The sequence below is a fragment of the Microchirus variegatus genome (genome assembly GCF_963457635.1).
Source record: "Microchirus variegatus genome assembly, chromosome: 6".
NCBI lineage: Eukaryota > Metazoa > Chordata > Actinopteri > Pleuronectiformes > Soleidae > Microchirus > Microchirus variegatus.
Window position 1 is genome coordinate 26,693,499 of NC_139807.1, and position 13,502 is coordinate 26,707,000.

The 13,502-nt window shown below is 39.6% G+C and overlaps 1 protein-coding gene across 1 annotated transcript in view; it reads left to right on the plus strand.

Annotated features, from left to right (window-relative positions):
- The window catches only part of lgr4 (leucine-rich repeat containing G protein-coupled receptor 4), a 38,221-nt gene that overhangs the window by 18,845 nt on the left and 5,874 nt on the right, over positions 1–13,502 (plus strand). The window contains exons 3-11 of the mRNA XM_083891057.1: positions 1,409–1,480; positions 2,822–2,893; positions 6,983–7,198; positions 8,954–9,025; positions 9,872–9,940; positions 11,442–11,513; positions 11,748–11,819; positions 11,931–11,999; positions 12,789–12,860. Coding sequence (XP_083747183.1) covers positions 1,409–1,480; positions 2,822–2,893; positions 6,983–7,198; positions 8,954–9,025; positions 9,872–9,940; positions 11,442–11,513; positions 11,748–11,819; positions 11,931–11,999; positions 12,789–12,860 — 786 coding nt within the window. The remainder of the gene's footprint in view (positions 1–1,408; positions 1,481–2,821; positions 2,894–6,982; positions 7,199–8,953; positions 9,026–9,871; positions 9,941–11,441; positions 11,514–11,747; positions 11,820–11,930; positions 12,000–12,788; positions 12,861–13,502) is intronic.

A 13,502-nucleotide genomic window follows, 5' to 3' on the forward strand; every position in this document is an offset into this window, starting at 1 on the left:
AGATCCCGGGATAGACTGTGTGTATAAAGGAAACGACAACAACAACACAGCTTCTTTTCATTCTCGGACGTGGAAGAACTGTTGATCTGGTGTCATAAATGATTGGATGTTTCTCCACTTCAACAATCGTTAATGTGAAGTTGTGACAGGCTATATGACCTGCGTATTGTGTTTTATTTTGAAAGGGGGGGGCGGACATATTTTACTTTGAGTCTGTGTCGCACTTCCTGTCTGGTGCGATCTGCTCTGTTGAAATTTACGTGATTCAGCAGCGTCAACTGCTAAAATAGAACTGCTACCTATCGAAAGTGCTTTGACGCAGCGAGACGCTGCCGAGATTTTCCGCAGCGCGACGAGTGGAAATGCTCTCATTGATTAGAATGAAAGCGATTTGCAACGGCGACCGCGCCAGGGTTAGTTGCACTGCCTGCACTGTTGGTGAATTCCCTTTCACTCTCTATAGCATGTGTCAAACTCTTCAGAACTCTTTTTACAATTGTGTTCAGCCCTCAAGATAATATGTTACGTCTTTGCTGCTCCTCCATTGACACATTTATCAAGTTACTTCACCCGAAAAAGACATAAACAAATTAAATGTGGACTTTGAAAGCACCGAGCCAGAACCAGAGGGGGGGGGTAGGAGGTTTTTATAATGGGTCTCAGTCCCTCTTTTGTATTTTGTTCCCTCTCTTTTAGCAGTTATATGTCGAGTTAAAATGATTGAGTACGGCAAATTATTGGCTCAGATCCCTGTATGTGCTGTTCTACTGAAATCTACCAGAGGAAATCAGGTACGACAGATGGAAATTGCATTACTGTCCTGCTGATTTCAATGGAAAATCATTCATAAATCAACATTTACCACTCTTACACTGATGTTTTTTGTTAATACTCCAGCAGATGTGTATATAACTTTGAAATGGTTGGTCCAAGTAGATTTTATATATGTATAACTCCGAATGTGGTGTGTTTGTTACTTTATTTTTCTATAAGCTTGCAATGTTCTTACTTTTTGGTCTCGCCCTCGACTTGGACAAAGCCTTTAATATCAGCCTGCACTGTAATTAAGTTTGACACCCCTGCTCTGGATAGTGATGGTTGAGAGGCTCAGAAGGGGAACTAAAGGAAGGGACATCCAGGAAAAGTTCTAATCTCTCATAGGTGCCAGATGAAGTGACAACAGGCCATGACACAGCCACATGTCTTTGACACCCCAGACCCTGTGTTCAGCTTGTGAGCTGAAACTTGATCTACTGAGGCTCTGAATGTGAAGTTCTCGACACCACGGGGCTGCCTTATTCAGAACTGTGATACATACTCTGTGTGGCTGTAAGATTTCTACACAGGGAAGTGTCATTTTTATGTAATAATAATAATAAAATAAGCTTTTTCTCTTTCTCTCACTCAGCCGCCTTGCGGGGAATGACCTGTCATTCATCCACCCTGAAGCCCTGTCTGGCCTGCATCAGCTCAAAGTCCTGTAAGCATACAACCACCACCACCACCACCAACAGTGTTGGTACACACACACACACACACACACACACTGTGTGCATTTTTCCACCACACACTGGTGGAGAGAATAAATACTGCAGCTTGTGGTGACACTGTGATGCTGTCAGTTATTTCTATGTTAATCATAGTCATACAGTTCCAACTACAAACAGTCTCTCTGTCTCTGACAAAAAAATAAATAAAAAATGCATAATTTACAAGAGGCAGCAGCACACGCAGCAGTGTGCTGGCATAGATGTGGACACTGAACCCTCTTTATTCTTTAGTTTCGAGCTTAACCTTTGTGGTGTGCTATTTGATACCAGATATGAAAACACATATAGCATTGGGGTCACCTATAAAATTTTTTGTGTTTTTTAATTAAAAGTCACACTTTTATTCATCAAAAGAGTTGCAAAATGAATAGAAAATATAGTCAAGACATTAACAAGATTAGAAATAAAGATTTTTATTCATAATAACAATTTTGCCCTTTTCGTCAAAGAACCAGCAAAACTTTTCAGCTGTGCTAACATCATTGCACAAGGTTTTTCAAGGGTTTTCTAATCATCCAATAGCCTTCTAATGTGATTAGCAAACACAATGTACCATCAGAACACTGGAAATGGGCCTCTATACACCTATGTACATATTCCATTAAGTCGTTTACCACATTAACAATGTATGGAGTGTATACTTTTGAACGGGGGCCTATATGCTTATACCTATGATTTATACTCATGGAGACCAAGATTATTATAGTTTTTCAATTTTTGTTTTTATTTTTATTTAGTTTTTCAGTTTGCGAGGTTCCAAGGCGCTGACGCACCCAGTGGAAATCCGGGGTTATCCCGTATGCGTTAAACTAGACTGTTTCGTCCCGTTTGGTTGCTTTCACACCAAAAGAACCGTACCAAAGTAGGGCGGATAAAGCGGTCCGAGACCACCCCTTCAGGCAGGTCTCGGACCGGTTGATTTGATGCTCACCAAAGGGCCGAGATTACATTCACACCTACGCGAACGAACCGAACCACAGCATTTGGTGCGCACCAACATTTCATTGTAGTTTTTATTTCTTTTTTTAAATTTTGATTTCAGTTAACTTCTCACTGCTAGTTATAATTTTAGACTTAGTTTTCGTTAAGTGGAGACTTAACCTGGAGTTTGGTGTCGTTTCGTTTCACCGACACTGAGACGGGAATGATTGGTTAAGTCAGGATTGTGGATTGACATAAACAGCACACATAGGACACCGTTTTACATCCATGATGTTAGAAGAACTGTTGTGAGTTAAAATCATGATTTTTTTTTTTCATTAAATCCTCAGGATGCTCCAGAATAATCAGCTGAAGACGGTGCCTGCTGCAGCCTTGAAGAGCCTCCATTCTCTCCAGTCACTGTAAGAGGTCCACCACACACACACACACACATGCTTTAACACTACTTACTGCAGATATTTAGATAATTATTTGAAGCTGTCGTCCTGGTCAGACATCTTCTTGGATTAATGTAGCTTTAATTGGCGGTAGCGTCATACGTGGCCCGACTACATGGGAATAACTACAGCCTCTGCCTTTAGACTGAAAATAATCTCTTTCTTTCAAAATGTGGGTGGAACATGTAAACAATGAGAAGGGTGGTGGTGGTGGTGGTGGTGGTGCTGCAGCAAAGATTCAGTCATTCGTGTTTATATAAGAAGTCACTCTTATTATGACAATCTCAAGCCATAACGTCACTTTAGTCCTAATTCTGAGGTTGTTGAGGGAGATGCTTTTGTCACAAATTCTTTCTTGGACAAAAGAGACGACACTGACGCTGCCGCCGGAGCTGCTGTCAGATACAGCTCTGCACTCGGTGTATTTACACAAGCTTCAGTCCAAGGTGAAATTCAGTGTTTGAGCCAAACTCACAACCACATTCTAGACGGTTACTCACCAATTCAATCGAAAAGACCGCAGCAGCAACAGTGCCACACATTAGGAGTGATTTTATCTACTGATTCCTGGAAATATCTAAATGTGTTGGGCTGAAAAACTACTTATTTGTCTGTTTCAAGTGGATCAGATGCATTTGAGGTCTGCATAGATCAATAAGGGGCTCAGTTGATGGCACTGCTGTTGAGTTAAATTACCGTTTTGATCCAAACACAACTGTCTGAACAACTACTGGATTTGTAGCTGCTGCAATCACCAAAACTGCTGACATTTGAAATTAGGATTGAAGTTAACTTGTTCAGTAAATAGTTTATAGTTAATGCATGTTAAAATATAAACACTGTGTCCAAATACAACCTCACAGGGTCCAGCTTGGCTTTAGACTCCCATTCCTCGTAGATGAACACGGTAACGCGCTGTGATTTTAAAGTAAATGTGACGTCTGAACATATGAAACAACTTTGTGTTGTTACCAAATTCACAGTCATATTATGCAAAATTCCCATTCATACATGTTTTTGTGGTTCTCCTCAGTCTAAGTACAGGAGATAAAACACGCAATGTTGACTTCTGCAGGGTATCTGACGTCACATTGTGCAAATTCCTGGAATGCATTTTATATATGACGACAATGTGCCGGCGAGAGTCGGCAAATGACGGCTTTTCCAAATGCTAACTGCTGTTAGCTGCCGGAGCCTCAGTGTCGCTGACGTAGTTTCCTGTGTCTCATTTGCTGTTTGGGCAGAGTGATTGAACTGCTGTGGTGCTTCATCCTTAAGGTATTTTATCTCTTTAAATGCAAATGAGACACAGGAAACTAGGTCAGTGTCACTGAGGCTCCGGCAGCTAACAGCAGCTAGCTGGCACATTGCCATCATATATAAAATGTAAATCCTCTGTGGCTGGAAGTTTGTGTAAAACTCTGTGCTGCACTGGGAAGCCAAGAAAAGAACACTTCACAGACTTCCACTCTTCTGGAGGAATGTTTTATTGTGACGTAGCAATGAGTGCAGAAGTCAACATTGCGTGTTGTATCTCCTGTACTTAGACTGAGACGGACCACAAAAACATGACTGAGTCATCTTTTTTCACACTTTGCCGACTCATAGGGCCTCCAGAGTCCCAAATATATGCATCAAAATGATTCAAAAGTTGATTTTGCATAATATATCTCCTTTAATGTATAGTTGCAGCCATCACTCTGTTAAACACTCTGTTAAAACTGAGGACAGCAGCATGGGTGAGGATAAAGATTTCACTCCAGCTCAACAGTCAAAATCTCATTATTTACTCTTTGACATCGTTGATGTCATTTAGGGGCGTCTCCCTCTCCTATCACATGCTTTACCCCTGCTGCAGTGTTTGTTGTGCACTAAGCCCAGCAACAGCCCTGTGTGCAAATGTAGGTCAGGTCGTGTTCAGCAGATCTGTAGCAAACTTTTCTCTCTCCCCTCTTTATTGGATTGTTGGTTTATTTATTTCAGGGAAGCTCGGCTTGTTTGCTTGCGGCTTCACTCGCAACTGTTTGCCCCTCTGTCAGTGTTCTCTGCTTGAATGTCTGCATCAGTTGGTTACACTGAGATCATAACACGTTACATGGCTTCATCTGTGCCACCTCCCTCCACCGCTGTGCCTTTGAGCTTTTTAAGGAGGAATGGATCCAGCTGGAGAAACGTGCTGAAAGTTCAGCGATTATCACTCCTCTACATCCCTCCTCGCGTCCCTTGCTTCCCCTCCGCTTCTTTTTTTTTTTTGGTGCCTCTTTTCCTTTTAGCAGATGTCTTTTCTCTGTGAGGGTTTTAAGGTCTGTAGCTGAAGTAATATGCTTTGGCAGAGCCAGGACTTGGGTTTGTATAAAGCCTTGGAGAGGCTAAATGTCAATCAAGACTGTTTTTCTTCCAGCCCAGACACTTGAGGAATTTTGAGGGAGGGTGAGACACCCGGTGAAGGAGGATAGCAGGAGAAAACACTGCCGTGACGGCGATAACTTGAGACCATTCTAAGAATCATTCTCATAATTATAACATACAAAAGAATTATTCTCTTCTTACCGCTGAAATGTCATCAGTTTACAGGGGGTGCAGCTCTTGCTCAGTGGATTCCCTGAATCATTCTTGGAATGATCACATTAGAAACTGAGATGTTAGCATATGACCATATAACCAGATCATCTCATTCATTCATTCATGAAATCCGCCTCCTTTTTAAAAATAAGTTTCTTGTGTTTCATTCATATTAAAGCTCCCATAGAGTGGTCCTGTTGCACATATATGTTAGTTATGGAGGTCTACTTACATACATTAACTTGTTTTTATGGTCAAAAACCTCCTAGTTGCTGTAAACGACCCGATTGAAATCCTCTTTTCTGATGCTGTTCCTGAGTCGCGAGATTTCAGAGTGAACTCTCACCCCAAGAAGACAGAGTCTTGTGATTGGCCAATACTATTCAGCACACCCGCTCTCAGAAGCACAGCTCCCCCCCTCTGGAACGGTGAATAGCTTCTTCACGACTCCCCGCCGCAGTCCCTTTTATGACTTTGACCCGGAGTCAGACCCAGAGTCAGAAGACACTGTCGCTCGTGAAACACCTCCACAACGGACGTTATTCTTCTTCTGCGGTTCAATGTACGCAACCGGATGTGCCCGGACTAGTGCCCGGAGCAGGACGATCTGCTGTTCAGGAGAACCGGTGTTTATGTAACCGGACCGGGTTTTTTCAGAGATCTCGCTGAGTCCGAGATTACAATAAAACACAGCGTTCTCAGCAGTGTCTGAACTGTCCGTTTAGAACCTTCAGGGCTTCTTAAACAAGGTAACGACACAGATACACACTAAAAAAACAGCGCTAATTGGAACTTCCGGTCTAGGTCTGCTTTAAGAATGAAGACAGCAGGAATTTCTGTCTTCCTCAGAGTGCAGTGGTTGCAATGACGCCACAGAGTAAAAAGCCTTAACCTGTTATCTCAAGGTGTTGTGATTAATCAGAAATGCCTTGAATGGAGCTGTCAAGGTTATTGCAATAGCAGAGTCACGGCGTCACACCCACCACAGTCACACTCACTAATATCACATCATTATTGTAGATAATCATATTTGTTTATAAAGGCCGTTTCTCTTTTGTTTGTCGCTGTCCTCATCGATCACTGTTTTTTAGCTCCTGACAGCTCCTGTCACATCAGTCGCTCTCAGAGATTCTTATCTCCATCATTCCATTCTACTTAGCTTTGCTTAGTTTTCTCACTCACTAGAGCTGAAACAAAAACCCACGCACACACAGGGAGAACATGCAAACTCCTTGCAGAAAGGCCTTTGTTCCGAAGTTGTTCCAAACGGGGCTCGAACCCAGGAACCCGGGTCTTCTTGATGCAAAGCCAAGCGTGCTAACCACTACACCAACCGTGGGCCCCGTTTTGCAACTCTTTTGATGAATATAGTGTGAGTTTTAATGGAAAACTTAAAAAAGGGTTGTATGGGTGACCCCACATCTTTGAACGGTAGTGTATATGTAATGGTCATCTATAGGTCAGCTAATGAAATGAATCTGTGACTTTTAGGCGCCTGGATGCAAACCACATAACCACGGTCCCAGACGACAGCTTTGAAGGCCTTCAGCAGCTGCGTCACCTGTGGCTGGACGACAACAACCTGACGACGGTGCCCATCGGTTCACTGAGGCACCAGGAGAACCTACAGGCTCTGACGCTGGCGCTCAACCGCATCTCGCACATACCAGACAACGCCTTCGCCAACCTGACCAGCCTAGTTGTGCTGTAAGTTACATTAAGCTATTGTTCTTAATTAACACATATACTGTATGTTAAATGTCTATCGAGCCTTGACCACAGTTTCCAGGCTTCTAATTGGTTCAGATGTATTTTTATTTAAATGTCCTCTGGTTTAAAGCAGATAAAGTTAGTCTCACTCTCTGTGAGATAAATTATGCAGAAAAACATTTGTAAACAAGGTATTTATATACATTTTGGCATCAATCAAGGCTTTTTGGTGAGAAACTTTTTTTCTTTTTTTTTAAATGGCTTCTAAAGTAATTTAAGTGAGCTTTCTTTCCCACGACAGATGGAGAGAACTGTGCACATGCACAGTCCTCATAGACATATACACTCAATAAGCAAGCAGGAACAACCTGCTGGTGTACTTTTCCTCCAAACCTTAATTAACCGCACACACCAACTGAGAACATTCTCATGTTTACTAAAATGACCTGAGGGGAAAGCCGAAGAAAAGTTAAACGTCACTGAGCGTTAAGTCGATTAGGAGATCTTTCAAGTTCAAAAGCAAATTATTACAAGCATTTGTGGTAACTTAATAAATTTACTTCTGCCCATACAATCACAGTATGCTCCTCTCTTAATTAAAGGAGCTGTCATTTGATGTCCATTGACCTGACACTGCATACAGTTTCTCTCCTTTAGATCTGAATGTATTAGCTACTGTAGTCCAACTTTAAATTAACTTTAGATCAACTTTACATCAACTGTAGATCAACTGTAGATCAACCTTAGATTAACTTTAGACCAACTTTAGATTAACTTTAAATCAACTTAAGATCAACTGTAGATCAACTTTAGACCAACTTTAGATTAACTTTAGATCAACTGTAGATCAACTTTAGATCAACTGTAGATCAACTTTAGATTAACTTTAGATCAAATGTAGATCAATTTTAGATTAACTTTTGATCAACTTTTGATCAACTTTAGATCAACTGTAGATCAACTTTAGACCAACTTTAGATGAACTTTAGATCAACTGTAGATGAACTTTAGATCAACTGTAGATTAACTTTAGATTAACTTTAGATCAACTTAAGATCAACTGTAGATCAACTTTAGATCAACTGTAGATCAACTTAAGATCAACTGTAGATTAACTTTAGATTAACTTTAGATCAACTGTAGATCAACTGTAGATCAACTTTGGATCAACTGTAGCTCAACTTTAGATCAACGTTAGATCAACTGTAGATCCCATTCCCAGCATAAACTTACTCTTCTATTTTCTTTTCTTATTTCTTATTTATAATTTTAACAAATATAGGTTGCTGCTCATGTCCTGTGCTCTTCAATTGCAGTAAAATATCACTGTTACTCAACTCAGACTGTCATGTAAAATCAAGATTACCTTGGTGTTCAGTGTCAGGTGGTAAAATGTTGAAGCTTTACACAAGAGAACTTAGAATAGTAATAATAATAAATACCTCCTGTGGTGTTGCATAACAATCTGAGGGATTGTTTTAAAAAAACAAAACAAAAACAACTTTAATTTCACTGCTGCTGTCATAGATTCGCACATGCACACACACGCGCACACACACACACACACACTGAGTCGTACAGTTGGACGGTTTGTGTAAACAAGTCTGGATAAACAGGAAGAACATATATACACACATACACTGTACAGGCACCTGATCACGAGACTGAATCAAAAGCACAAACAGGAGTCTCACAGATGATAGTGTGTGTGTGTGTATGTGTGCATGTGTAAAACCGCCTTTTCTTTTCCAGGCATCTCCATAACAACAGAATTAAAGAGATAGGAGACAGCTGCTTTGCTGGACTCCTGAACCTGGAGACACTGTAAGTGGATAGTTGACTGCTCGAGAGCATTTTGTGCCAGTGTTGTTTTTGTGCCCACGGCTGCTCTCCCCCTCCCCCACCTCTGCTCCAGTCCTCCAGACATCATTGTGTCCACTTCCTCCTTTAATTGCTCTAGGATAAATAGAGCAAAGTACATGATGCTTATCAGATCTGCCCTCCCACTGTTCACTTCCTCCTGGCACACAGCCGTAACCTAATGGCAAATAACTACTGTTGATTCACACAGTCCTGAGGCTGGAGACATAGGACGTCCTTATAACTTCATCTTATGTTTTTTGTTTTTCTATTATTAAAAACTCCCAATATGATTCATTTATATTTTAAAAATCGACTGGTTTTCCTTGACAATCTAGTGTACATGTCTAACATAGCAACTCGATTTTAATCATAATTGATATAAGCAATTCAGAAGTCCTATGTTGAATATATTTGAGATTTTGTTGCCTTTTGTGGTCTGCGGCATTTGTTTATAATATCTGTAAATAAGTATATTTCGTATACCGCAAAACCGCTATTTGAAAAACGCAACGTGGCGCAGCAAAACCATGTTTAAGGGGGGGACCTTATTCATTGCCGCACCACACAGTGAAATAACCATAAACCGTAGTATCTGCAGCAATGACCATGTTACTCCAACAATTTAGCAGAGATATTGTATTTTTTTTGCTCATACCATGTTTCTACAAAACAATCCAAAGATTAATCGTGAATAAAAACAGCCTAAAAGCCAAGATTTCGCTTCATCGTGGTCTAGACAGTTGGAAAAATGTCATATTTATCATTTGCAACCAAATAACAGCACTCTTTTTTTCTGTTTCATCACAGAGATCTGAACTTCAACAACCTGATGGTTTTTCCCAAAGCGATCGAGGCTCTGCCCAAACTGAAGGAACTGTGAGTGTCTCTGTTAGCGCACTTTGGTTCAGGCGTTTCAGTCAGTGAGTTAGTGAGTATGGAGAGAATTATAGAATAGAATAGATTTAAAACCAAAAAAGAGATTTGAGAGCAAAAAACCAATAGAAACTCTTGTCCCATCCACCAGCGTAGGCCCCGCCCATCAAGTGCTGTTTAATTCGCAACCAAAACTTTGTAACTCGCAAACATAGAGGACTGATTTGCAAGCAAAGTTTTTCAAAATGGTTGTATGTCTTTACTTACAAACATTAGTTTTGATTGAATTTGAAGAAATATGTTCTCTCATATATAATTTTTTTCAATTTCAACCTGTTCTGTTTCGATCTCATTTTTTTTTTTTGATTGCAACTTAATATTTTTTGCTCTCAAATCTCTTTTTTGGTTTCAAATCTATTCAATTTGATTGAATAATAAAGGAACAACATTCTCTCCATAAGTGATCGAGGAGGATTCCCTGTGTCAGACAGAGAGGTTAAACACCACAATTTGTATTTTCTGCTTTCCCCTTATTTTGCTCCAAATATTACAGACCTACTGTTTTTGTTAATAATAATGTCATCACTGTTGTTTTTTATGATTTTTTTCCACTGCCTTTACTTAATAAGACACTTGGCACCTATTTCTGTGACTCTACTTTTGTTGTCTAAGTTAAATTAACCAGCTGCATATTGTTCTACCTCTAATGCTTGTTTTGTCAGATCACAGACATGTGCGGTGCAAACGTGTGAAAGTTATTTTTAAATTTTTTTTTACATACAGTTTGTATTTAGATGGACAATTCCATAGTTTCTTTTTTTATTTTTACACACACAGTTCTAAAATAAAAAAGTATACCTAAAAAATATGTTCTGCCTCTGTGGTTTAGGCTGCGTTAGAGCTGAACACGGGGAGAGACGCACAAGAAATTCACTCACAGTGGAAAGAAAACTGACATAAAACAGTCAAATTGAGATTCAGAATTGAATCCTAAAAAAAATCAAACTAATAAAGTGTATTATTATGTATTAACTACCACTATCAACGTGTTTTGTAACTGTGTATAAGTGCAGGCAAGTTCCATCTGTAGCTCACAGGACAAAATCAATGTGTAAACTAACTTAACCTTAATTAAATCATAGTATCTGAATGTAAATATGCTTCATTTTACATTAATTATGGCATTTTATTTTTTTTTACTTTTAAACATCAGTTATTTTAATCTGCAGTACTTTTATTTATTTGTAGCCAGTGAGGAGCACAGGAGCTCAGACTCGACCTTGACTTAGACTCAACTTGAACTTTTCTTTGGCGACTGGACTTATCTGCAACACCAGCGTGTGTTATATGAGCTCTGTATTTACATGTGTGTACTGTACGCCTGTGAGGGACTACAAATCTAAATCTGGCACAAAGCGCCTTTTCTTGAAAAAGTGTGTTTTGTTCATTAGGAATATACTACAGTGAGTGTTTTATATTTGTCTCTTTGACCTTTCTCCTGCAGTGGCTTTCACAGCAACAACATTGCCTCCATACCTGAAGGGGCCTTCCATAACAACCCCCTGCTGCGAACCATGTAAGGTCAAACTCTTTCACGGCATTGCTCGCTAATCACTCCGCTGTGTTTCGACGCTGACTTTGCTGTTCATGAGCACAGATTGTAAACAGTCGTGAGCTGATCTGTGATCCTGTGGCGTAAGGCCCTCAGTCATTGAATGTCCAGAAGATGGTGCCATTCTTGCATAGTAAATGTTTTTTTTGGATTTGAACTCACAACCCATCATCTCCCCCCCCTTTGCTGCCCTCACAGACATCTCTATGACAACCCTCTGTCCTTCGTGGGCGCCTCGGCATTCCAGAATCTGTCTGACCTGCACTCCCTGTGAGTCCTGATGTCAAACTCCAAACACATCACTGTTGAATAGTTTGGTCTGAACTGCATCAGTCAAAATGTACTCATGTGTCTTTTAAACTGGCTTTTTCTGTGTTTCAGAATGCTGCGTGGAGCCAGTATGATGCAGGACTTCCCCATACTCACATGGACTAATAACCTTGAGAGTCTGTAAGTTAAGCTTTAGGATTAAAGTGGATATTTAATTTAATTTAAACGCATACGCCACCGTTCAAAAGTTAGAAGATGTCCTTATTTTTGAAGGAAAGTCACTTTTTTTCAAAGAATATAACATTAAATGAATCTGAAATACACTCTTACATTACATTGTTAATGTGGTAAACAACTTTTCCAGCTTCACAGATCGTACACTACCGTTCAAAAGTTTGGGGTCACTTAAAAACATCCCTATTTTTGAAGGAAATCACTTTTTTTCAATGAATATAACATTAAATGAATCATAAATACACTCTATACATTGTTAATGTGGTAAACGACTATTCTAGCTGCAAACGTCTGGTTTTAAATGGAATATGTACATAGGTGTATAGAGGCCCATTTCCAGTGTTCTAATGGTACATTGTGTTTGCTAATCGTGTTAGAAGGCTATTGGATGATTAGAAAACCCTTGAAAACCCTTGTGCAATGATGTTAGCACAGCTGAAAACAGTTTAGCTGGTTCTTTGAATAAAAATCATACAGAGCTCTGCTAGGGTCAGGTGTGGAAAAAAATAAAAATCGATTGTAATCCGTTCCCTCAGTTTAGTAAACTGTGCCCTCAGTTTTGGAAATTCTATGAAATATCACATGTTGTGATGCGCTGACTGAACAATTGGTGTGGCCTCCAGGTCATTAGAGTTTCTAACCCCTGCTCTATGTATTAAACGGCATCTTATACCACACGTACTTCAGTCGCTGAAAAGTTACTGATAAAACCTTTTTTCTTTCTTTTTTTTTCAGGACCTTGTCTGGAACCAAGATATCGTCCATCCCTGCTAATCTTTGTGAGAATCTCAAGTTGCTTCGGACGCTGTAAGAGACTTTTTCATACACGTGACCCACATTAGAGCTGCAACTAACGGTTATTTCATCGTCATCGAGTAATCGTTGGGTCCATGTGATGTCAGAAAACGTTAAAAAGTGTTGATCGGTGTTTATCAAAATTCAGTTTTAATGATTTAGTATATTCACATGTAAAAATAATAATTTTGAAAAAAAAAAATCAGGAAATTTTGGGGAAAACAAGTTTCAAACCGAGGACTTAATTATCAAAGTAGTTCATTAATTTAGTGATCAAATAATAATTGAATTCATTAATTGTTTCAGCTCTAAAACCACATTCCTACTTATTATATATCAGTGCTTGGGCTGATAAGCAATAGTTTATTTAGATGTAGATATATATTTTCGTCACTGTATAAAATAAACAAACCTAAAAAATGATAGAACTCAACAAAGAAGCAGCCTATTCTGTCCACTGTTTTTGTGTCGTGCCGATATCTGGTAAGCCAATAATGCCGATATCGTGCCAATAATATCGAGCATCCCTACAAATTATACTCACTGAGGATGTAAGGGTGTTGGCTAAATGACAATGCTAAATATTCAATTTTAAACATTACATGCACTGAAGGTTGAGGTTAAATGTCCTGAAGTAAAAAATGTCTCATGTTG